This window comes from Eucyclogobius newberryi, unplaced genomic scaffold (assembly GCF_026437365.1).
Source record: "Eucyclogobius newberryi isolate DKJ021-1_F unplaced genomic scaffold, fEucNew1.0.hap1 SCAF_4, whole genome shotgun sequence".
NCBI lineage: Eukaryota > Metazoa > Chordata > Actinopteri > Gobiiformes > Gobiidae > Eucyclogobius > Eucyclogobius newberryi.
The window spans coordinates 19,540,082-19,566,894 of NW_027316056.1; the positions used below are offsets into that span (position 1 = coordinate 19,540,082).

Sequence of the window (26,813 nt, forward strand, 5' to 3'; positions counted from 1 at the left end):
TTGTGTCTGATGTACTGTTGACTGTTCTCGTAGGTCTCCTCCGCCAACTCCCTCAAGCTCGTGCAGGAGCAGTGGAGCAGCTACAAGGACCAATGCCTAGACTTTATCAACACCACGCCCCCAGCCACGGGTCAGGCCATGAAACATTTACCTTTTGAATAGCTACTAGCATAAAACTGCCTTCACCTGTCTGCTCTCTGTTTTCTAACTGTGAAAGGATGAGGCAGTAGAATTTAAACTAGAAACCATGTAAAGCCCCTTCACACGCTATTCTGCACATCCCAATTGTACACCTACGTAAGTGATATGCACGTTTCGGACATCTGCACAGCTTTGTCAAAGTCACACGCTTAAATGTGCTGGACCTGATTTTTACTGTCTTAAAAACGTAAAAACCTCTGCAGTGGTCCACATGTATTCCTCACTTACCTAATGCCTTCTGAGCATACTAGATATTCACAGAGATGAGTTGGCAAGTGCTTTTCACACCTTTCTGAGGCCAGAGTGAGTTTTACCATCACCGTAAGAACAAATAGCATGCTAACAGTGCACTTCCGGCTTCACCAAGAATAAAACACACTATTATTAGAAGCAGAGAGTGAGCATTTACCCCATTTTATAGATTTGTCTACAATATGTAAGCTGCTTTTAACTTTAGGGGCTACAGCCTCTTTAATGCATAATTTGGTAACATACTCAGACTCCTGTATGCCTTTACTCTACTGACTACTACAAGACAAAAGTTGTACTGTTTATTTCAATTCATTTACTGCATGTAGCAACCAGCAGCTCTCCACTCCATTCAAAGTAGTTCCCCAAAGGATTTAGATACTACACATATTATGCAAAATAATTCAAATATAATTACTCACATGCCTACTCTTGGAACTGTATACTGTGTATTGTGCTCTAATACATTGATAATGGTAAATGCATCTATCTGTACTCCATCGAATTGTACTGTCACTTTTATTTAGACTCAATTTATTGCGGCCACTAACGGGAGCCGCCCTCGGCCATTTTCATTTTGTAAAAGTAGATTGGTTGAAGCCCTGTTTTTACATTTTACCTTGAAAGTAATATCTATATCGCTCTACAATTGGTTTTCTGTGGTAACTACTGACTGAGAACCAGTAGCATGCAGTGACTTTTATGGATGGTCGAGCAGACAGTGGTCATCAACATCTAGTCATAACATTTGCCAATAAAAAAAACTTGCTCTGTAGGGCACAATCTGCAAACTTCCAGGATTCCTCCAAGTAGGTTTATTCAGCGTGGTTTAGATCCATGAGTTTGAGACTGTGTTGTCCTCAGTGTGCATGCACAAACCTCTAAAACAAGCTGCCGTCCACTCAGGTTGCAAAAGCACATGGTAGAGAGCTGCCATGGGTGGCCACATGCTCAGCCGATTGAAAAAGGCTTTGATTTAGCTGCTAAGAAGCTAGGTTGCTGCAGTATGTCCAGGAGGGAGGACTAGAGGACATGGTGACTTCCAACCAAGCTTAAGGAGGCAAAAGTGCAGAGAAAACTTGCTTTTTTTTAGATGATTCTGAACAACTTAATTATAGTTTTGACTCACGGTAGCTTTATAATTTATTGGGCAATCAGTGTTTGCCTAAATTGTGATGATGAGAACACTGCAGCAAAACGTGAGTTGGCAACTTGTTAAATCCAAGAATATTTGAGCCTTTTAGTCTTTATGTGGTCACTGTGATGGTTTAAAGTATTAAGTAGCAAGTCATTGTCGTTTGCATCTAAATTTTAAGTTTGTTTTATAATGTGATTGAACAGTGTTTTTATCTAGTCTCTTTGTATTTCAGGGCTTGTTTGTAACCGCACTTTCGATCAGTACGCCTGCTGGCCCGATGGGACCCCTGGATCCACAGTCAATGTGTCCTGCCCCTGGTTTCTGCCCTGGTACCGTAAGGGTCAGTCTTCCATTGATTTAGACTGTCTGTCTATTTTAGCTTGATGTTGCACTAATCAAAAAACATTCTGACACTTTGGTTTCTCCGATTACCCATATAATCAGTCTCTCAATCTCCCACAATGTTTTTCCTGCAAACTGGAAGTGGGATGTCATTACTCCAATTCACAAATCTGGAGATTATAATGACGCAAGACATTTTATAAAAAGTGTTTTACTCATAATTTCAAAGATTGCTGGAAAAAATATTTATGAACATATGACTACCTGTATACATTTAAGTTCAACCAGCAATGGGCTGCACCCTCTATAGTTTAGTTTCAGAAAAGCTTTTCTACTGAAACTACCACTCTGCACATAAGATCAAGACTCAACAGGCGGGAAGTGGTTGGTGCAGATTTCTCAGACTGAGGTAATCATTCAATCATCATTATTTCCAAACTTTCAAGTTTTGGTATCTGAGGAAAAACTCTGTCTTGGGTTTCATATTTGTTCAGTAGGATGCAGTGTGTTAAAGTTAAGAATGTTTACTCTAACTTACTCTTACTCTAACTATTTGCAATACACAATGGCCCTCATTTATCAACATTGCAATGAAAATTTTGTTAATTTTAATAAAATTACGTGGTATGAACTTGTGTGTACGTGGTATGAACCTGTGTGTACGAGGTATGAACCTGTGTGTACGAGGTATGAACCTGTGTGTACGTGATATGAACCTGTGTGTACGTGGTATGAATCTGTGTGTACGAGGTATGAACCTGTGTGTACGAGGTATGAACCTGTGTGTACAAGGTATGAACCTGTGTGTACGAGGTATGAACCTGTGTGTACGTGGTATGAATCTGTGTGTACGAGGTATGAACCTGTGTGTACGTGGTATGAACCTGTGTGTACGAGGTATGAACCTGTGTGTACAAGGTATGAACCTGTGTGTACGTGATATGAACCTGTGTGTACGTGATATGAACCTGTGTGTACGTGATATGAACCTGTGTGTACGTGATATGAACCTGTGTGTACGTGATATGAACCTGTGTGTACGTGGTATGAACCTGTGTGTACGTGATATGAACCTGTGTGTACGTGATATGAACCTGTGTGTACGAGGTATGAACCTGTGTGTACGAGGTATGAACCTGTGTGTACGAGGTATGAATCTGTGTGTACGTGATATGAACCTGTGTGTACGAGGTATGAACCTGTGTGTACGAGGTATGAACCTGTGTGTACGAGGTATGAACCTGTGTGTACGAGGTATGAACCTGTGTGTACGAGGTATGAACCTGTGTGTACGTGATATGAACCTGTGTGTACGAGGTATGAACCTGTGTGTACGAGGTATGAACCTGTGTGTACGAGGTATGAACCTGTGTGTACGAGGTATGAACCTGTGTGTACGTGGTATGAACCTGTGCGTACGAGGTATGAACCTGTGCGTACGAGGTATGAACCTGTGCGTACGTGGTATGAACCTGTGTGTACGAGGTATGAACCTGTGTGTACGAGGTATGAACCTGTGTGTACGTGATATGAACCTGTGTGTACGTGGTATGAACCTGTGTGTACGAGGTATGAACCTGTGTGTACGAGGTATGAACCTGTGTGTACGAGGTATGAACCTGTGTGTACGTGATATGAACCTGTGTGTACGAGGTATGAACCTGTGTGTACGAGGTATGAACCTGTGTGTACGTGGTATGAACCTGTGTGTACGTAATATGAACCTGTGTGTACGAGGTATGAAACTGTGTGTACGAGGTATGAACCTGTGTGTACGAGGTATGAACCTGTGTGTACGAGGTATGAACCTGTGTGTACGTGATATGAACCTGTGTGTACGAGGTATGAACCTGTGTGTACGAGGTATGAACCTGTGTGTACGAGGTATGAACCTGTGTGTATGTGTACGTGATATGAACCTGTGTGTACGTGGTATGAACCTGTGTGTACGTGGTATGAATCTGTGTGTACGAGGTATGAACCTGTGTGTACGTGGTATGAACCTGTGTGTACGAGGTATGAACCTGTGTGTACAAGGTATGAACCTGTGTGTACGAGGTATGAACCTGTGTGTACGAGGTATGAACCTGTGTGTACGAGGTATGAACCTGTGTGTACGAGGTATGAACCTGTGTGTACGTGGTATGAACCTGTGTGTACGAGGTATGAACCTGTGTGTACAAGGTATGAACCTGTGTGTACGAGGTATGAACCTGTGTGTACGTGATATGAACCTGTGTGTACGAGGTATGAACCTGTGTGTACGAGGTATGAACCTGTGTGTACGAGGTATGAACCTGTGTGTACGAGGTATGAACCTGTGTGTACGTGATATGAACCTGTGTGTACGAGGTATGAACCTGTGTGTACGAGGTATGAACCTGTGTGTACGAGGTATGAACCTGTGTGTATGTGTACGTGATATGAACCTGTGTGTACGTGGTATGAATCTGTGTGTACGAGGTATGAACCTGTGTGTACGTGGTATGAACCTGTGTGTACGAGGTATGAACCTGTGTGTACAAGGTATGAACCTGTGTGTACGAGGTATGAACCTGTGTGTACGAGGTATGAACCTGTGTGTACGAGGTATGAACCTGTGTGTACGAGGTATGAACCTGTGTGTACGTGATATGAACCTGTGTGTACGTGGTATGAATCTGTGTGTACGAGGTATGAACCTGTGTGTACGTGGTATGAACCTGTGTGTACGAGGTATGAACCTGTGTGTACAAGGTATGAACCTGTGTGTACGTGATATGAACCTGTGTGTACGTGATATGAACCTGTGTGTACGTGATATGAACCTGTGTGTACGTGATATGAACCTGTGTGTACGTGATATGAACCTGTGTGTACGTGGTATGAACCTGTGTGTACGTGATATGAACCTGTGTGTACGTGATATGAACCTGTGTGTACGAGGTATGAACCTGTGTGTACGTGGTATGAACCTGTGTGTACGTGATATGAACCTGTGTGTACGAGGTATGAACCTGTGTGTACGAGGTATGAATCTGTGTGTACGTGATATGAACCTGTGTGTACGAGGTATGAACCTGTGTGTACGAGGTATGAACCTGTGTGTACGTGGTATGAACCTGTGTGTACGTGATATGAACCTGTGTGTACGTGATATGAACCTGTGTGTACGAGGTATGAACCTGTGTGTACGTGGTATGAACCTGTGTGTACGTGGTATGAACCTGTGTGTACGAGGTATGAACCTGTGTGTACGAGGTATGAACCTGTGTGTACGAGGTATGAACCTGTGTGTACGTGGTATGAACCTGTGCGTACGAGGTATGAACCTGTGCGTACGAGGTATGAACCTGTGCGTACGTGGTATGAACCTGTGTGTACGAGGTATGAACCTGTGTGTACGAGGTATGAACCTGTGTGTACGTGATATGAACCTGTGTGTACGTGGTATGAACCTGTGTGTACGAGGTATGAACCTGTGTGTACGAGGTATGAACCTGTGTGTACGAGGTATGAACCTGTGTGTACGTGATATGAACCTGTGTGTACGAGGTATGAACCTGTGTGTACGAGGTATGAACCTGTGTGTACGTGGTATGAACCTGTGTGTACGTGGTATGAACCTGTGTGTACGTAATATGAACCTGTGTGTACGAGGTATGAAACTGTGTGTACGAGGTATGAACCTGTGTGTACGAGGTATGAACCTGTGTGTACGAGGTATGAACCTGTGTGTACGTGATATGAACCTGTGTGTACGAGGTATGAACCTGTGTGTACGAGGTATGAACCTGTGTGTACGAGGTATGAACCTGTGTGTATGTGTACGTGATATGAACCTGTGTGTACGTGGTATGAACCTGTGTGTACGTGGTATGAATCTGTGTGTACGAGGTATGAACCTGTGTGTACGTGGTATGAACCTGTGTGTACGAGGTATGAACCTGTGTGTACAAGGTATGAACCTGTGTGTACGAGGTATGAACCTGTGTGTACGAGGTATGAACCTGTGTGTACGAGGTATGAACCTGTGTGTACGAGGTATGAACCTGTGTGTACGTGGTATGAACCTGTGTGTACGAGGTATGAACCTGTGTGTACAAGGTATGAACCTGTGTGTACGAGGTATGAACCTGTGTGTACGTGATATGAACCTGTGTGTACGAGGTATGAACCTGTGTGTACGAGGTATGAACCTGTGTGTACGAGGTATGAACCTGTGTGTACGAGGTATGAACCTGTGTGTACGTGATATGAACCTGTGTGTACGAGGTATGAACCTGTGTGTACGAGGTATGAACCTGTGTGTACGAGGTATGAACCTGTGTGTATGTGTACGTGATATGAACCTGTGTGTACGTGGTATGAATCTGTGTGTACGAGGTATGAACCTGTGTGTACGTGGTATGAACCTGTGTGTACGAGGTATGAACCTGTGTGTACAAGGTATGAACCTGTGTGTACGAGGTATGAACCTGTGTGTACGAGGTATGAACCTGTGTGTACGAGGTATGAACCTGTGTGTACGAGGTATGAACCTGTGTGTACGTGATATGAACCTGTGTGTACGTGGTATGAATCTGTGTGTACGAGGTATGAACCTGTGTGTACGTGGTATGAACCTGTGTGTACGAGGTATGAACCTGTGTGTACAAGGTATGAACCTGTGTGTACGTGATATGAACCTGTGTGTACGTGATATGAACCTGTGTGTACGTGATATGAACCTGTGTGTACGTGATATGAACCTGTGTGTACGTGGTATGAACCTGTGTGTACGTGATATGAACCTGTGTGTACGTGATATGAACCTGTGTGTACGAGGTATGAACCTGTGTGTACGAGGTATGAACCTGTGTGTACGAGGTATGAATCTGTGTGTACGTGATATGAACCTGTGTGTACGAGGTATGAACCTGTGTGTACGAGGTATGAACCTGTGTGTACGTGGTATGAACCTGTGTGTACGTGATATGAACCTGTGTGTACGTGATATGAACCTGTGTGTACGAGGTATGAACCTGTGTGTACGTGGTATGAACCTGTGTGTACGTGGTATGAACCTGTGTGTACGAGGTATGAACCTGTGTGTACGAGGTATGAACCTGTGTGTACGAGGTATGAACCTGTGCGTACGAGGTATGAACCTGTGCGTACGTGGTATGAACCTGTGTGTACGAGGTATGAACCTGTGTGTACGAGGTATGAACCTGTGTGTACGTGATATGAACCTGTGTGTACGTGGTATGAACCTGTGTGTACGAGGTATGAACCTGTGTGTACGAGGTATGAACCTGTGTGTACGAGGTATGAACCTGTGTGTACGTGATATGAACCTGTGTGTACGAGGTATGAACCTGTGTGTACGAGGTATGAACCTGTGTGTACGTGGTATGAACCTGTGTGTACGTGGTATGAACCTGTGTGTACGTAATATGAACCTGTGTGTACGAGGTATGAAACTGTGTGTACGAGGTATGAACCTGTGTGTACGAGGTATGAACCTGTGTGTACGTGATATGAACCTGTGTGTACGAGGTATGAACCTGTGTGTACGAGGTATGAACCTGTGTGTACGAGGTATGAACCTGTGTGTATGTGTACGTGATATGAACCTGTGTGTACGTGGTATGAACCTGTGTGTACGTGGTATGAATCTGTGTGTACGAGGTATGAACCTGTGTGTACGTGGTATGAACCTGTGTGTACGAGGTATGAACCTGTGTGTACGAGGTATGAACCTGTGTGTACGTGATATGAACCTGTGTGTACGTGGTATGAACCTGTGTGTACGAGGTATGAACCTGTGTGTACGAGGTATGAACCTGTGTGTACGAGGTATGAACCTGTGTGTACGTGATATGAACCTGTGTGTACGAGGTATGAACCTGTGTGTACGAGGTATGAACCTGTGTGTACGTGGTATGAACCTGTGTGTACGTGGTATGAACCTGTGTGTACGTAATATGAACCTGTGTGTACGAGGTATGAAACTGTGTGTACGAGGTATGAACCTGTGTGTACGAGGTATGAACCTGTGTGTACGAGGTATGAACCTGTGTGTACGTGATATGAACCTGTGTGTACGAGGTATGAACCTGTGCGTACGAGGTATGAACCTGTGCGTACGTGGTATGAACCTGTGTGTACGAGGTATGAACCTGTGTGTACGAGGTATGAACCTGTGTGTACGTGATATGAACCTGTGTGTACGTGGTATGAACCTGTGTGTACGAGGTATGAACCTGTGTGTACGAGGTATGAACCTGTGTGTACGAGGTATGAACCTGTGTGTACGTGATATGAACCTGTGTGTACGAGGTATGAACCTGTGTGTACGAGGTATGAACCTGTGTGTACGTGGTATGAACCTGTGTGTACGTGGTATGAACCTGTGTGTACGTAATATGAACCTGTGTGTACGAGGTATGAAACTGTGTGTACGAGGTATGAACCTGTGTGTACGAGGTATGAACCTGTGTGTACGAGGTATGAACCTGTGTGTACGTGATATGAACCTGTGTGTACGAGGTATGAACCTGTGTGTACGAGGTATGAACCTGTGTGTACGAGGTATGAACCTGTGTGTATGTGTACGTGATATGAACCTGTGTGTACGTGGTATGAACCTGTGTGTACGTGGTATGAATCTGTGTGTACGAGGTATGAACCTGTGTGTACGTGGTATGAACCTGTGTGTACGAGGTATGAACCTGTGTGTACAAGGTATGAACCTGTGTGTACGAGGTATGAACCTGTGTGTACGAGGTATGAACCTGTGTGTACAAGGTATGAACCTGTGTGTACGAGGTATGAACCTCTGTGTACGTGGTATGAACCTGTGTGTACGAGGTATGAACCTGTGTGTACAAGGTATGAACCTGTGTGTACGAGGTATGAACCTGTGTGTACGTGATATGAACCTGTGTGTACGAGGTATGAACCTGTGTGTACGAGGTATGAACCTGTGTGTACGAGGTATGAACCTGTGTGTACGAGGTATGAACCTGTGTGTACGTGATATGAACCTGTGTGTACGAGGTATGAACCTGTGTGTACGAGGTATGAACCTGTGTGTACGAGGTATGAACCTGTGTGTATGTGTACGTGATATGAACCTGTGTGTACGTGGTATGAATCTGTGTGTACGAGGTATGAACCTGTGTGTACGTGGTATGAACCTGTGTGTACGAGGTATGAACCTGTGTGTACAAGGTATGAACCTGTGTGTACGAGGTATGAACCTGTGTGTACGAGGTATGAACCTGTGTGTACGAGGTATGAACCTGTGTGTACGAGGTATGAACCTGTGTGTACGTGATATGAACCTGTGTGTACGTGGTATGAATCTGTGTGTACGAGGTATGAACCTGTGTGTACGTGGTATGAACCTGTGTGTACGAGGTATGAACCTGTGTGTACAAGGTATGAACCTGTGTGTACGTGATATGAACCTGTGTGTACGTGATATGAACCTGTGTGTACGTGATATGAACCTGTGTGTACGTGATATGAACCTGTGTGTACGTGATATGAACCTGTGTGTACGTGGTATGAACCTGTGTGTACGTGATATGAACCTGTGTGTACGTGATATGAACCTGTGTGTACGAGGTATGAACCTGTGTGTACGAGGTATGAACCTGTGTGTACGAGGTATGAATCTGTGTGTACGTGATATGAACCTGTGTGTACGAGGTATGAACCTGTGTGTACGAGGTATGAACCTGTGTGTACGTGGTATGAACCTGTGTGTACGTGATATGAACCTGTGTGTACGTGATATGAACCTGTGTGTACGAGGTATGAACCTGTGTGTACGAGGTATGAACCTGTGTGTACGAGGTATGAACCTGTGTGTACGTGATATGAACCTGTGTGTACGAGGTATGAACCTGTGTGTACGTGGTATGAACCTGTGTGTACGAGGTATGAACCTGTGTGTACGAGGTATGAACCTGTGTGTACGTGATATGAACCTGTGTGTACGTGGTATGAACCTGTGTGTACGAGGTATGAACCTGTGTGTACGAGGTATGAACCTGTGTGTACGAGGTATGAACCTGTGTGTACGTGATATGAACCTGTGTGTACGAGGTATGAACCTGTGTGTACGAGGTATGAACCTGTGTGTACGTGGTATGAACCTGTGTGTACGTGGTATGAACCTGTGTGTACGTAATATGAACCTGTGTGTACGAGGTATGAACCTGTGTGTACGAGGTATGAACCTGTGTGTACGAGGTATGAACCTGTGTGTACGAGGTATGAACCTGTGTGTACGAGGTATGAACCTGTGTGTACGTGATATGAACCTGTGTGTACGAGGTATGAACCTGTGTGTACGAGGTATGAACCTGTGTGTACGAGGTATGAACCTGTGTGTATGTGTACGTGATATGAACCTGTGTGTACGTGGTATGAACCTGTGTGTACGTGGTATGAATCTGTGTGTACGAGGTATGAACCTGTGTGTACGTGGTATGAACCTGTGTGTACGAGGTATGAACCTGTGTGTACAAGGTATGAACCTGTGTGTACGAGGTATGAACCTGTGTGTACGAGGTATGAACCTGTGTGTACGAGGTATGAACCTGTGTGTACGAGGTATGAACCTGTGTGTATGTGGTATGAACCTGTGTGTACGAGGTATGAACCTGTGTGTACAAGGTATGAACCTGTGTGTACGAGGTATGAACCTGTGTGTACGTGATATGAACCTGTGTGTACGAGGTATGAACCTGTGTGTACGAGGTATGAACCTGTGTGTACGAGGTATGAACCTGTGTGTACGAGGTATGAACCTGTGTGTACGTGATATGAACCTGTGTGTACGAGGTATGAACCTGTGTGTACGAGGTATGAACCTGTGTGTACGAGGTATGAACCTGTGTGTATGTGTACGTGATATGAACCTGTGTGTACGTGGTATGAAACTGTGTGTACGAGGTATGAACCTGTGTGTACGTGGTATGAACCTGTGTGTACGAGGTATGAACCTGTGTGTACAAGGTATGAACCTGTGTGTACGAGGTATGAACCTGTGTGTACGAGGTATGAACCTGTGTGTACGAGGTATGAACCTGTGTGTACGAGGTATGAACCTGTGTGTACGAGGTATGAACCTGTGTGTACGAGGTATGAACCTGTGTGTACGTGATATGAACCTGTGTGTACGAGGTATGAACCTGTGTGTACGTGGTATGAACCTGTGTGTACGAGGTATGAACCTGTGTGTACAAGGTATGAACCTGTGTGTACGAGGTATGAACCTGTGTGTACGAGGTATGAACCTGTGTGTACGTGGTATGAACCTGTGTGTACGAGGTATGAACCTGTGTGTACAAGGTATGAACCTGTGTGTACGAGGTATGAACCTGTGTGTACGAGGTATGAACCTGTGTGTACGTGGTATGAACCTGTGTGTACGAGGTATGAACCTGTGTGTACGAGGTATGAACCTGTGTGTACGAGGTATGAACCTGTGTGTACGTGATATGAACCTGTGTGTACGAGGTATGAACCTGTGTGTACGTGATATGAACCTGTGTGTACGAGGTATGAACCTGTGTGTACGAGGTATGAACCTGTGTGTACGAGGTATGAACCTGTGTGTACAAGGTATGAACCTGTGTGTACGTGATATGAACCTGTGTGTACGAGGTATGAACCTGTGTGTACGTGATATGAACCTGTGTGTACGAGGTATGAACCTGTGTGTACGAGGTATGAACCTGTGTGTACGAGGTATGAACCTGTGTGTACGAGGTATGAACCTGTGTGTACGTGATATGAACCTGTGTGTACGTGGTATGAACCTGTGTGTACGAGGTATGAACCTGTGTGTACGAGGTATGAACCTGTGTGTACGAGGTATGAACCTGTGTGTACGAGGTATGAACCTGTGTGTACGTGATATGAACCTGTGTGTACGTGATATGAAACTGTGTGTACAGCTCGGATTATGGTGTACGCAGGAGCTCTGGTGGTAAATATGGTGGATGAAAATCTGCGACATTTGAATAAACACCCAAAAATATTCAGGTTGAAAATGGCCTCACCAACGGGATTTACAGCATTTGTGCACAGAATATGGCAAAATGACGCAACAGTGAATACTTTTACTTCTTTCTCAGCTGTTGACTGTTGCTTTACCAGAGTGGTACTTTTCTGGTCCAGGCCACGATTCATTTGCAACTGCTTTTTGTAAAGTCGATTCATGCAGTAGTTTTATGGCTCCTACACCACCTCTGGACCTGGCATATGGTTTGTGCCCATTGTGCACTTGCAGCAACATTGATAAATCCCGAAGAAAATCTTGTTTTGGTTGTATACCACATACGCACTGATTTCGCCGTATGGAAATTTGATAAATGAGAGCCAGTGAGTGTGCCCCAGGGGTCTGTATTAGGCCCATGCTTTTAACCTCTACTTAACAGAGGTGTCAAACTCATTTTGGGCCGCGGGCAGAATTTTGATGTTCAAACATAACTTAAAAAATAAAAGAATACAAATATGTGAAATAAATAGCTTTATATAACCTAGTAATAGTTATTGTTATAGTTAAAGTTGAAAGACGATGAGTCCATATGTGACTCGGGAATTGTCGGACCATGTCGGCCTCGGTGAAACTGAGAAAAACAGCATTTTACTTTTTTTCCCCCAAATTTGTGATTTTCATTTTTTTGCAGAATGTGCTAGTTGAAGTTATGAACAAGCCCCTGTGTGCTTCAGATAACACTATTGGTTGTCTTAAACATATACATTAAGCTGTTAAAAATGTGGAGTTTTGGGGTCTTTTCCCTGCTCTCCTGGGGGGCGTCACCTTTTTCTAGCCAACGTATTTTTTACATTTTCCACCAATCAGCTGTGATCCGCATGGCCAGCTGCGTGCTCTGCGTGCTCCGTGTTTTTCTCTCATTACTTCAGACCGTCTGCAGAGCACAGTCTTCAGAGCTTACATTTCCTGGACTACATTGCAACGGAACTGTTTACTCAGGTACACTTTTACTTTACTACTAAATTATTGCTTTAACGCTGTGTTTTAAGGCAGTCTCGTGATCACTTTAGAATCTTACTTGTCTGCTCCGGTGGAGCTAATGCTAAGCTAACATGTTGCTTCAGTGCACTCTGCAATACGGGCTTAATGTGACTACTTGCTGTTATCACCATGTTATCGGGTTATTTTTCGGCGTGGGTTGGCCCGTGGGTTGTGTGGGTTGTGCTTTGTGTGTGTTTTATGGTGGACTAAACCGGCTGTTAGCGCCACAGCCTGGAGCTAAACGCAGCTATTCGGAGCTAAGTTGTAAGCTAAACTTTGCTATGTTATCGGGTTATTTTTCGGCGAGGGAAGAGAAAAAAACTACAACTCCCGATACCACTTCTGGTCACGTGGCTTACGTATGTTGCACGTCACGCACGCACTGCGTCACTCGAACCAATCACACGCTTGCCTGGCCATTATCAGCTTCCTGTGTGTCTCTGTGCACGGTGTTGGAAGAGACAACAGGACGGCTGAACCAGGTAAGCTTTGCGACTAAAACACCCGCTTTTAATCACTTTAATGTGCGCCGGTTTTAAACTCGAGTGTATGTTTATGTTTTGGTGTGCTGTTCTGCAAGTGTTTTGCTTTTACGAGCAGTGTTATCTCAAGTGAGCTAACTAGCATCGCTAGCCGAGGGCAGATGTCCCAATATCTCCGCGTTTTGCATCTTAAATACACCGTTAACGTCACAATGTGAACTGTTATCTGTGAAGCGTGTTATTCCCATATTACTGTTAACCCTAATCCTTTTATCCCCCTTTTCAGAATTGGCAAAGACACCCTGACTGACATGACCTGTCTCTACGTGAAGTCTGCTAAGGAGCGTGGTAAGTGTAAAACATTATTTTGGTGATTTTCGTGTTTTAATGATTAGAGTATAATTAACCATAAGCAACATCTGTTTTTCAAGTGAGCCTGCAGTTTGTACATCAAGCTTCAGATCACTGTGGAAACAGCTTCTCCCACACATCAGAAGCTGCAGGCCACGCACAGATCATCAGATTATCAAGCGAGCATACATGAAGACCAGGGTTGACACTTTGGAAGACATCGCTGAGGTTAGTTTATATTATTTGACTACTGTAATGTGTAAACATTAGCCTGGCAAAACTTCAGTGCTGCTCTCTGCTTAAGATATGTTTCTTCTGTTCTCATTTTTTTACATTGTCGCCCTTGTCATCGGGTAGTGGAAAACAGCTCTCCTGAGTCTCACCTCAATATCCCACAGCTTGTTGGAACGGCGGATGGCAAAGTGTTTGTCAAGAACTTGGACTGGCAGAAGCATCTGAGTCCCTTCTTCAGACGGCTTCCAAAGATCAAGAGTTATCAGCACTTCAGGTATTTATATTGAAACTCTCACATTGTTAAAAAAATAAATAGTTAATGAGTGTTTTATGTGAAATAGTTAGCCATTTCTTAAATGTCCTGTTATTTGTTTACAGCTTTGATGCCAAGAGCCGAGAGTCACAGCACAGAAGAGTGCACAGATGAAGAAGAGGATGAGGATGTGATCTCTGATGTAATTGGACTCTGGTGGTGTACATATCATATCTATTATCTCATATATTCAAAGCCATGGACCCGTTGCAGTTCGTATACCTGGCCCTGGCATCTGTTTATAAGAGTTCTTCTATTAAGAGTGTTTTTTAAACTTCCTATAAGTTACTGTCCATTCCCCCTGTATCTACTGCGTTGTAACATTAAAGGCTATCTTATCTTATCTTTTGTTGTTTGTGTTGAATCATTCAGTGCACCATTGTTGGTGAATCACCTGTGAATTATGTTTATCGACAAATGCAATGAACCCTATTCTGATTCTGATTCTTTGATTCTATTCAGGGCCTTTTGTAATCCAAGTATTTCCATTTTAATATAGTAACTTCTAATTCTGATTCAAGTCCAGTTACCATCAATAACAACACTCCTCTTGAGTCTTCAGTGACAGCTGTAGGGGGAAGGTGGTGTCAGTGTGACAGGGGGGAGGGCTTATCTCAATGAGATGCAAATGAGCCCCCCTGTGACTCTGGGCTCACTCCGGTGAGAAACTTTGGAAGCCGTTTTCTCAGTGAAAGGGTTTGAGAGTTGTATACATTCAAATGACCACAACTTACTCAAATATTATCAGATCTACATGAGTGAGACATCATTGGAAAGCTTTGAATTCACACTTTCAGAATATATGAATAACTCAAAATGTCTCCGGGTAGACATGTAACTGGATTGGCCACGTTCAGTCACATATTCATGCATCAGCAGCAGGAACAGGAACATGGACTTGTGATATGAGTTCTGATATGAGTAGATATCACAGACACATCACAAACTCAAATGAGCTCACTATTTTTATAGTTGATGATTCATGTGGTGAATGAAATGAGTGCATTGTGCTTGTGTTCACAGTCACATTAGTGGACACAGTCAGACCTCACAGCAGCTTCACTCTGTCATGTTAAGACGTTATTACACTCTGTTCTGTGTTTCTACCTGTGGCTCCTGATCTGTCCAGGTTTGCACTGATTTGACAGAGCAACATCCCACAAGTTTGTTTTCTTGTTGTTAGCTCCACATCAGCGCCACTTTTAGCACAGCTCCTTTGTTTTCCAAAACCACACATCTCTTTCCCCTCTCAGACCTCTGCTCAAGTGAAGTTTAGCGTGCAACATACGTCGGCACTTCTCAGCCCTCGGCACAACGATCCAGCGGTGCTGCTCAGCGGGGGAGGGCGGCTGGTGCAGAGGATTGTGGGACTCATAGTTCAAGCAAAAAATATATATATTTATTGGAAATTAATAAATCCTCTCCTTGAACCGACACCTTAACGTGGTGGAGGGGTTTGAGTGCCCGAATGATCCCGGGAGCTATGTTGTCGGGGGCTTCATGCCCCTGGTAGGGTCTCCCAAGGCAAACAGGTCCTAGGTGACGGGTCAGACAAAGATTGGTTCAGAAGCCCTCTATGATGACAACAAGAAGAAGGCAGTTTACGTCGCCCGGATCGGCGTCACCGGGGCCCCATCCTGGAGCCAGGCCTGGGATGGGTGCTCCATGGCGAGCGCCTGGTGGCCGGGTCTTACCCCACGGGGCCCGGCCGGGCACCGCCCGAAAGAGCGACGTGGGGCCGCCCTCCCGTGGGCCCACCACCCGCAGGAGGACCCATAAGGGGCCGGTGCAGAGAGATCTGGGCGGCAGTCGACGGCAGGGGCCTCGGCGACCAGATCTCCAGACACAGAGACTAACTCTGGGGACATGGAATATCACCTCGCTGGGGGGGAAAGAGCCTGAGCTTGTGCGGGAGGTTGAGCGATACCGACTAGATATAGTCGGCCTCACCTCCACGCACAGTTTGGGCTCTGGAACCCATCTCCTCGAGAGGGGCTGGACGCTCCACTTCTCTGGTGTTGCCTGCGGGGAGAGGCGGCGGGCTGGTGTGGACTTGCTTATAGCCCCTCAGCTCAGCCGCCACGTGTTGGAGTTTACCCCGGTGAACGAGAGGGTCGCGTCCCTCCGCCTTCGGGTGGGGGACAGGTCTCTCACTGTTGTGGCGGCCTACGGGCCGAACAGCAGTGCAGAGTACCCGGCCTTCTTGGAGTCCTTGGGAGGAGTACTGGACAGTGCACCGACCGGGGACTCCGTTGTTCTACTGGGGGATTTCAACGCCCACGTGGGCAATGACAGTGACACCTGGGGAGGGGTGATCGGGAAGAACGGCTTCCCCGATCTGAACCCGAGCGGTGTTCAGTTATTGGACTTCTGTGCTAGCCACGGTTTGTCCATAACGAACACCATGTTCAAGCACAAGGGTGTTCATCAGTGCACATGGCACCAGGACACCCTAGGCCGGAGGTCAATGATCGACTTTGTTCTCGTGTCATCTGACCTCCGGCCGCGTGTCTTGGACACTCTGGTGAAGAGAGGGGCGGAGTTGTCAACCGATCACCACCTAGTGATGAGTTGGATCCGCTGGCGGAAGCCGGAGAGACTTGGCAGACCCAAGCGCATTGTGAGGGTCTGTTGGGAACGTCTTGTGGAGCCCTCTGTCAGTAGGGTATTCAACTCGCACCTCCGGGAGAGCTTCTCCCATGTCCCGGGGGAGGTCGGGGACATTGAGTCCGAGTGGACCATGTTCTCCGCCTCCATTGTTGATGCGGCTGCTCGGAGTTGTGGTCGCAAGGTCTCCGGTGCCTGTCGTGGCGGCAACCCCCGAACCCGGTGGTGGACACCGGAAGTAAGGGATGCCGTCAGACTGAAGAAGGAGGCCTATCGGGCCACTCTGGCTTGTAGGTCTCCGGAGGTCATTGACGGGTATCGGCAGGCCAAGCGAGCCGCGGCTCGTGCTGTCGCAGAGGCAAAAACCCGGTCCCGGGAGGAGTTCGGGGAGGCCATGGAGGAGGACTATCGGTCGGCACCAAAGAAATTCTGGCAAACCGTCCGGCGCCTCAGGAGGGGGAAGCAGTGTCTCACCAACACCGTTTACGGTGCGGGTGGAGGCCTGCTGACCTCGACTGGGGATGTCGTCGGACGGTGGAAGGAATACTTTGAGGATCTCCTTAATCCCTCAGTCACGTCTTCCGAAGAGGAAGTAGAGACCGGGGACTCGGAGGCTGGCTCATCCATCACCCAAGCTGAAGTCACTGAGGTTGTTCGCAAACTCCTCGGTGGCAGGGCTCCGGGGGTGGATGAGATCCGCCCTGAGTACCTAAAGTATCTGGATGTTGTAGGACTGTCTTGGTTGACACGTCTCTGCAACATCGCGTGGCGTTCGGGGACCGTGCCTCTGGACTGGCAGACCGGGGTGGTGGTCCCTCTGTTCAAGAAGTGGGACCGGAGGGTGTGTTCCAACTACAGAGGGATCACACTCCTCAGCCTCCCGGGTAAGGTCTATTCCAAGGTACTGGAGAGGAGAATCCGACCGATAGTCGAACCTCGGATTCAGGAGGAGCAGAGTGGTTTTCGTCCCGGTCGTGGAACACTGGACCAGCTCTATACCCTCCATCGGGTGCTCGAGGGCGCATGGGAGTTTGCCCAACCAGTCCACATGTGCTTTGTGGATCTGGAGAAGGCTTTCGACCATGTCCCTTGGGGTGTCCTTTGGGGGGTGCTCCGGGAGTACGGGGTCCGGGGCCCTTTGCTCAGGGCTGTCCGGTCCCTGTATGACCGGAGCAGGAGCTGTGTTCGCATTGCCGGCAGTAAGTCAGACCTGTTCCCAGTGCATGTTGGACTCCGCCAGGGCTGCCCTTTGTCACCGGTTCTGTTCATAATTTTTATGGACAGAATTTCTAGGCGCAGTCAGGGGTCGGAGGGTGTCCGGTTTGGGGACCACAGGATCTCATCTCTGCTGTTTGCAGACGATGTTGTCCTGATGGCTCCATCAAACCCGGACCTGCAGCATGCACTGGGACGGTTTGCAGCCGAGTGTGAAGCGGCTGGGATGAGAATCAGCACCTCCAAATCCGAGGCCATGGTTCTCGACCGAAAAAGGTGGCTTGCCCTCTCCAGGTGGGTGGGGTGTCCTTGCCCCAAGTGGAGGAGTTCAAGTATCTCGGGGTCTTGTTCACGAGTGAGGGAAGGATGGAGCGTGAGATCGACAGGCGGATCGGTGCAGCGGCTGCAGTGATGCAGTCGCTGCATCGGACTGTTGTGGTGAAGAAGGAGCTGAGCCGAAAGGCAAAGCTCTCTATTTACCGGTCGGTCTACGTTCCTACCCTCACCTATGGCCATGAGCTTTGGGTAGTGACCGAAAGAACAAGATTGCGGATACAAGCGGTCGAAATGAGTTTCCTCCGCCGTGTGGCTGGGCGCTCCCTTAGAGATAAGGTGAGGAGCTCGGCCACACGGGGGGAGCTCGGAGTAGAGCCGCTGCTCCTCCACGTCGAGAGGAGCCAGCTGAGGTGGCTCGGGCATCTGTTCCGGATGCCTCATGGGCGCCTCCCTCGGGAGGTGTTTCAGGCATGTCCCACCGGGAAGAGGCCCCGGGGAAGACCCAGGACACGCTAGAGAGACTATGTCTCTCGGCTGGCCTGGGAACGCCTCGGGATCCCCCCGGAGGAGTTAGAGGAAGTGTCTGGGGAGAGGGAGGTCTGGGAGTCCCTGCTCAGACTGCTGCCCCCGCGACCCGGCCCCGGATAAAGCGGCAGAAGATGGATGGATGGATGGATGGAAATTAATAAATATAAATTTGAAATGCTATACTATATCAATAAGCTGTACGATGATGATACTGTATTATATACTCGTGCAAAAATCGGCCGAAAAACTCTCCAAAGCAATGAAAGATGTGGCTGGATCTTGTTTGAGCACCCCTGGCTTTGCCTAAATATTAGCAAAACTATGCTATGTTCTATTCTAAAACTAATGCCAAAAGACTAAACCCCAGGATTGTCAATGTGTCTGAATTTAAATATTTTGAGGTCCTATTAGAAGCAAACCTGAATTTAAAAAAAAAACATATCAAGAATACCACTAAAAACCTTTAAACATCAAACATGGTTAATTTTGGACATATTTTGACCTTGAGCAGCCAGGACTTTTATGCATGCTCTTATCGTTACATTATTATTATTGTATTAGTGATAAGCAAAGCCTCATCCCCATTAGGTTGTATCATCGTAGTGGTCTTTATGGCTAAGAGCGTAGATTGTGTTGTGAGTTTCCTTCAGCTGCTCCAGGGGTGTTGAATAAATGTGAACGTGGCTCATAATCTGTACTTCTTGTTAGCAGACTTCTTGCAGGATTTATTTGGGAAGCTGTGATTTTATGAATGGGTGTAGTAATATCCAATCAAACGGGACAAACGGTGCAAACATTTGCTCCATAGACACAGAATAAAATGCTAGACTTTTTCATAACATTTTCATAACATTGTATTTTTGTGAGATTGTTTGACATTTCTTTAAATATTGTACCCGTATACAGTCCAGAAGGGCCTTGTGTACCGGAGCTGCAGTGAGGACGGCCATTGGTCCAAGAAGAACACGTCTGAATGTGAGGACGACCCGGCAGAGGTGACTTTGATTGTTCATTTATTATTGCAGGATTGTGTTTTTGTGTTCACTATTTCAATCTGAGAGGAAACCGCCCATCTGATCAAGAACTATAGCTCATATTGTGTTGTGAGTAGAACGATGTAAAGCTGACTGTCCTCTGCAGCACGAGTATGGGCGCATCCTAAACCAATTATGGATCATGTACACAGTGGGCTACTCTCTGTCCCTGGGAGCGCTGCTGTTGGCACTGGCCATCCTCATCATATTCAGGTAAAGTCTAAACAAGGAGGGGCACAAAACCAGGCCTTTTTTGTAGCACGTTAACATTTAACATTTGAACTGTAATAAGTCAGATGTATCAAATCAAAGCAGTTTATTTTTGTAAGGCCCAAAATCACAACAAACAGTTGCCTCTGAGGGCCACAGGGAGAAATGAATCAACAATGTCTGTGGTGGCGATGAAGTCAGACAATGTCTGTGGTGGCGAGGGAGTCAGACAATGTCTGTGGTGGCGAGGGACGATGTCCCAGGGTCCTCTGTCCTTAGACTCTCCTTCTCGGCCAGGAAAAACTACAAAAAAACCTCTTTGGGAAAAAAGCGTAGAAACCTGGAGGAGTTCCAGTGAAGGAGAGATCCGACTCTCACAGAAGGACACGAGGGAGACTGGAGCTGGACCCACTCTTCAGGCAGATGAGGGACCGTCTGAGGCGAACTGGACCTACTCTTCAGGCAGATGAGGGACCGTCCACACAGGGCAGGGACCACTTCACCAGGGGAGGGACATCTGGGTCCACAGGTCCTCAGGAGTGAGAGAAACAGTGAACAGTTTGCAAGTGGAATCAAAAAATAAATATTGTTTGATAGCATAAGTAGTCAGAAGAAGAGGATAGTGCTCAAGCTGTCATACTTCCCCCAGCATAGTTACTCCTAGGGCAGCGTAGCTAAAGCTGTGGGTTTATGTTTCTGTTCCTAACTAGTCTGACCATAAGCGATTTCGAAGAGGAACGTTTTAAGCCTGGACTTAAATGAAGAGACTGTGTCAGCATATTTAACATGGGTCGGGAGCTGATTCCATAACACAGGAGCTTGGTAGCTAAACGCTCTACCTCCTACAGTACTTTTAGAGACTCTTGGGACCACCAGAAGGCCGGCATTCTGAGAGCAAAGAGCTCTGTTTGGATGATATGGTTCTATAGCATCTTTGAGGTAGGATGGGGCTATGACGTATACATACTATGCCAGTGTTGTTGTACTATTTGATCTTTGCAGTTCAAGTTCAAGTGTTTACTGGGATTATCCAACATTCCCTAGAAATTAAAAGTGTATTCCTCATAGCCATCGTTCTTTCTTTGGGTCTGGTTTGTTTTTGTTGTTTTTAGTTTAAAAAAATCTATCTTTGAGGATAGCACAAGGGTTAATTGTAGAAAATAGTTAATCCAGTTATCAAAGACTTTTTTAAATTAAATGATTTGATATCCATCCATGCATCCATTTTCTACCGCTTGTTCCCTTTTTGGGGTTGCGGGTGACTGGAGCCTATCCCAGTGACTTCGGGCCTTAGGCGGGGTGCACCCTGGACAGTGGCCAACTTGTCGCAGGGCCAACACAGAGACATAGACATTACAGACAGTTCACTCTCACATTCATTCACTAGGGTTAATTTAGAGTCACCAATTTTGCCTAACACATGCATGTCTTTGGATGGTGGGAGGAAGCCGGAGAACCCAGAGAGAACCCATGGTAACACGGGGAGAACATGCAGACGCCACCCAGAGAGATCATGTGATGTAGGTCTGGTCTGGGAAATCGAACCCATGATCTCCTTCTTGGGAGGCAAGAGCACTAACCGCCTTTGCCACTGTGCACCATGATTTGATATATTTTAATGAATTCAAAGCACTTTTGAAAGACTGTGCTCTTGTTTTAATTAATTTAATTATATTTGTTTTTTCTATTTATATGTTTATCATTTTTTTATGTTTTATCAGCATGTAAGTATGTGTATGAGTTTGTTGTTGTTAAAATGTTGTTTAAATGTTTTATGTGCTCTTGGGCTCCCTGTCAGGGCTCTACATAGTCTTACATTTATGTTATGTAAATCACGACAACATCACAATAAGTTTAAAACCGATATCTATATCAATGTTTGGTTCCCCAACACGCCAAGAGGATGGCGTACTTTGAAGTTATACTACTACCGGTAGTTGTCTTTTCAGGAAGCTCCACTGCATGAGAAACAACATCCACATGAACCTTTTTGCCTCGTTCATCCTGAGAGCCGTGTCCATTTTGGTGAAAGACGCTCTGCTGTCGCTCACACTCGACCCTCGGAACAGCAGCAGCACCCGGACACGCTCCTTGGCCAACATACCGGTGAGGACAAGGGAATTTTTCTACTCTGAGATCAATAACTCATCAATAACTCATCAATGATGTGGCTGTACTGACTTAAACTGGTTCCATAAGGGAAATTACTTTAACACAGTAGTCCACACATTGAAATATAATAACAGTGAACAAACAAATAAATAAATAAATAGTGATATTATCAAATAAATAGCAAAATTCCGCTGTGAGGGGGGGATGCATTTTAAAGGTCCCATAACATGCAAAATCGACTTTTCAGAGCTTTTAACCTTCTTACATTGTTATTTGTGCTTCATATATGTACCCAGAGTGTTTTTTGGATTGATTCCCGCAGTTTTTAGCTATATTACAGACTATCTCCTTTCCGCAAATCTCCAAACTGACGGGGGATGGGGCAAGACCGCGTCATCATCCCCCCTCTCCTGAGACTATGTCACGGGTTGGGCGGGGGAGCCAGATCGTTCTTCGCAAGGGTGGGGGCAAATATCAAACCAAGCCGTTTGCATTTCCGGGTTGGTGAGGGGGTCCAAGGTCTGGGTGATATTTCTTAACTATTATTTTAAGGGTGTTGCACAACCCTTATTATTATCAATTATACACTTCAGAATTATCTGAAGTGCAAACAGCTCTACTTCTGATTTTTTGTGCAACACACTTCCTGCAATCAGAAAATGCTCTCTTCACTGAAGTGTGTAGTGTGAGAGAATATGGGCAGGGCCGCACTATAACCTGGGCTGGTGGCATCACCTGCTTGTCTCATGAAGAGAGATACCATGATACACCACTATAATGTCCCCGCCCCCTAAATCCAGTTAAACCACACAACCAAGAAAGTCCAGCTGCACACGCCGTATCTAGTGGTTTGCCACCGTTGCAGAACTGCAGGAGGAAACGTCCATCGCCATACTGTTCCAGGGCCTGGCAAATCAACATCTCCTGGGAGACAAGCAGGTTGCGGACCCAGATGAGCCTTACCCATATCAGTCATGTTATTAATGTCAGTCAGAAAAACTGCTTATACAGTGAAACATCTGTAGGCCCGGCGTTAGTTGCATCTTTTGTGTGTTAGTTGCACGTTAGCCTTGGAAGGTTAGCCTCTGTATTCCTTGTGTGTTGTGTATCAGGCGGTGATGTGGTGCCGAGGAGCCATGGTCATGATGCAGTACAGTGTCATGGCCAATAACTACTGGCTTCTGGTGGAGGGCATCTACCTGCACAGTCTGCTCGTCATCACTGTGTTCAGTGAGAGGAAGTACTTCTACATCTATCTGGCCATTGGCTGGGGTGAGTCATCATTATTCATTTAAATATGTCCACGTGTTTATATTTGTGTGTGTTCCCCAATGCTTCAGTAGTAAAAGAATAAACTGCCATCAGAACAATGCATTTAGTGCTTCACTTGAAAGTATATGTGCCTCAATTGAAAATAATCTGCTTCTCCTACAACCACAGTGTTTCTGCAATGAAATTGCTTACTTCCTCCTCTATATGAACTGCCTGTGAGTGAACTTGAAGCATCAAATACCTCTGTGTGCTTTTAGTATATAACGAATATTAAAACAGTAGTAAGTGTTTATCTGTAAAGGACATGCTCTAAACAAAAATAGTTGATGCTTGAAAGAGATTCATTGTACACATTTCAAGGCTCAGAGCTGCAATCCTCTTGAATGTTGTGTATAAAGTACTTCCCTTCCCTAATATAAACAAAACTAACACAATTTGCAAAGCTCTTGCAAAAATATTCAACTGCAGGAAATGGTAAAAAACAGCAACAACTGAATGCTTTGCAGAAAAAGGCCGAGGCCAAACAGCAGCAGTTTGAGCATCATTGACTTTGTCCACTCTCGCTCTGTCCTCAGGTGCGCCTCTCATCTTTGTGTCTCCATGGATTACCGTCAAATACCTTTATGAGAACGAGGAGTAAGTCTCATCATTTTGCAAAACACTATTCATTTCTCTGATGTGTGTAATTTCTCTGACTGTATGGCTCTGGTGGAGACGTAAATTTATCTGCCTTACCTGAATGTTGGGGGTTTTGTCCTTGTTTCCTATAGTTCTTATAGTGCAACCATTTATCATTGACCCAGAAGGCATTAATAATGTGTGTTTGCAGGTGCTGGGAAAGAAACACTAATATGGGATATTGGTGGATCATACGCTCTCCGATTCTTTTTGCATGTTTGGTAAGTTTATACTTTCTATTCTATTAAGAGATTGATTTAGGTTCAGAGGTGACTAAATAGTTCATTCACACGTTGGATAAATAATGCTGCTGACGCGCAGAGCCAAACAGACACAGAGGACATTTGTGCTGAACAAGACGTTGTTAGATTTCCAAGTTTAGGAACATATAGATCTCAGCATTGCATTTGTGTGTGGCTCTCATCTTTTATTCATGCAGAAATAAGTGACGCTGCCGGTGTATCACGTCAGGTGCATATGGCAAACATTTTATAAGTAATGGACAAACAGCTTTATGTAGAGTACATCATATATCTGTGTATGTGTATATATAAGTGGATTATGTTAGGGAGGATGTCAGTTTAACACATTAAATAAGTGTTAGGTTTATTTTTCTTGCAGATAAACTTCTTCATATTCATCAGGATTATCAAAATATTAATGTCTAAACTTCGAGCGCACCAGATGAGATACACAGACTTCAAATTTAGGTAAGAGCATTGGACCTACTAGAATTCAACAACAATAATGATTGTAAATCACTAGTGTATTACTCAACACAATGTGACACAGGACATGATTTATAGTTGGTCAAATCAAGCATTATAAATATTAGTTTTGTCCTCATTATTTGCAGGTTAGCAAAGTCCACCCTGACGCTGATCCCTCTTCTGGGGATTCACGCCATCCTCTTCACGTTTGTCATCGACGAGTCGGTCCCTAAAGGCTCCATGCTGCGCCTCATCCGCCTCTTCTGTGACCTCCTCTTCAACTCCTTCCAGGTCAGAGGTCACGCACACACTGCAAACTCTTTACTCTGCTCACATTTATTTTGAAGACCAGGATACACTTCTCTTGTTTCCCTGGGCATAGGTTTTTGATGTTGTTAAATATTAAAATTGTTTGATTCATTTTGGACTTGTTTCATCGGGAAGAGAAGAACAAACACTAGAAGATAAGACGATGGAACTATTTAATCACATACTTTTTTGGTTTATAATAAATAAATGAAAAAAACTAAAGACAGTACCGGTAAATATAGTGTCTCTATAGTAGTAGTTTAACTGACCATATTCATAGTCATTATATGTGCATTTCTTAAATAAATTCCCATACTGTCATACATTTATCTCAAACTTTGTTATTTTTACTCTGTTTTCTACTTAATTGTTAGAGTTCAAAATGGTTTAAATATCATGTATTTTTATTGTTAAAGGGGCTGCTTGTCGCCATCCTCTACTGCTTTGTCAACAAAGAGGTGAGCTGTTAAGTTATTAGTTTTACTTATTTCATGCCTTGTGCAGACTCTTTTATCTCAGTTATGTCCTGTTACTTTCACAAATTGCCCCTGTTATCTGTGTTCGCTGTCTTTCTGTCTGCATGATGCACAAGTATCAGTTAACATCCAACTCTTTTAAAAGCAGACATTATCTAAAAGGTGCACAGGTCTGTCTCTGTCTGCATCTCTGTGTCTGTTCCCTTCTGCCGCAGGTCCAGTCGGAGATGCTAAAGAAATGGAAGCGCTGGAAGCTGGGCAAGGACATTGACGAGGAATATCGCCACACTTATAGCCAAACGCCACACGTAAAGAGCGGCAGCATCGCCACGGGCAACCTGGCGGATCTGGACCCAAGCTGCGAATCGCCCCATCTTGCCAAACCTGCCCGAAGTGGCCACTGCTCCAGCGCACCTGAGGAGAACCGAAGATTAGTGGTGTGCTACAGCAACGGGACGGGTAAAAGTCGGTCTCCAAAAAGTAGACATATGCTGCAGTTCTCCTTCCTACCACTGCGGGGTGCTGCCAGTCGTACCAGCACAACCATAGAGGAAGTGTGTCTAGAAGAAAGAGTGCAGTGCCGAATGGGGTCGCTAGAGGGCGAGGAGACCAGCGTCTGACGACATGTAACGATCACACGAATGACTTCAAAACTGCATGCAACAGCAGTGAACGGAATTTCCTACTGCAAAATATTCATTGTTTTGGGGATTTCTGTGAAATTTTGACAGAAGGAATAATTTGTCTCTAAAATTACCAATATGTATGTGCACTGCAGTGATGTGTAAAAGTGTTTAATTTTAGTGTGTAGTCTTTTTCAAATCTGTGTTTGTGTGGGTGTGGATCAAGCTAACTTATAGACGAGGGTTTTTGAGAGCTTTTTTTGTTTTTTGTTTTGTGCGTTTGTTTTGTTGATTTTTCAGTATTTATTTTTTTCTACGTATGTATAGATTTTTTCCTTTTACAATCACCGGTATATTTTTGAAGATGACAGACCTTTCGTTAGTGGCAGTATTTGCTGAACCTTGTCCAAATAGTTTGCACAGTACTGTG

At 45.3% G+C, this 26,813-nt stretch overlaps 1 protein-coding gene across 1 annotated transcript in view; it reads left to right on the plus strand.

The window, feature by feature from the left end:
- Positions 1 to 26,610, plus strand: part of gcgrb (glucagon receptor b) — a 60,354-nt gene extending 33,744 nt beyond the window's left edge. Inside the window, exons 3-14 of the mRNA XM_072463707.1 lie at positions 34 to 130; positions 1,821 to 1,928; positions 19,866 to 19,954; positions 20,100 to 20,206; positions 22,153 to 22,309; positions 23,428 to 23,587; positions 24,163 to 24,223; positions 24,417 to 24,486; positions 24,887 to 24,975; positions 25,122 to 25,266; positions 25,701 to 25,742; positions 25,976 to 26,610. Coding sequence (XP_072319808.1) covers positions 34 to 130; positions 1,821 to 1,928; positions 19,866 to 19,954; positions 20,100 to 20,206; positions 22,153 to 22,309; positions 23,428 to 23,587; positions 24,163 to 24,223; positions 24,417 to 24,486; positions 24,887 to 24,975; positions 25,122 to 25,266; positions 25,701 to 25,742; positions 25,976 to 26,380 — 1,530 coding nt within the window. The 3' untranslated portion in view covers positions 26,381 to 26,610. The remainder of the gene's footprint in view (positions 1 to 33; positions 131 to 1,820; positions 1,929 to 19,865; positions 19,955 to 20,099; positions 20,207 to 22,152; positions 22,310 to 23,427; positions 23,588 to 24,162; positions 24,224 to 24,416; positions 24,487 to 24,886; positions 24,976 to 25,121; positions 25,267 to 25,700; positions 25,743 to 25,975) is intronic.
- Positions 26,611 to 26,813: the final 203 nt, after the last annotated feature.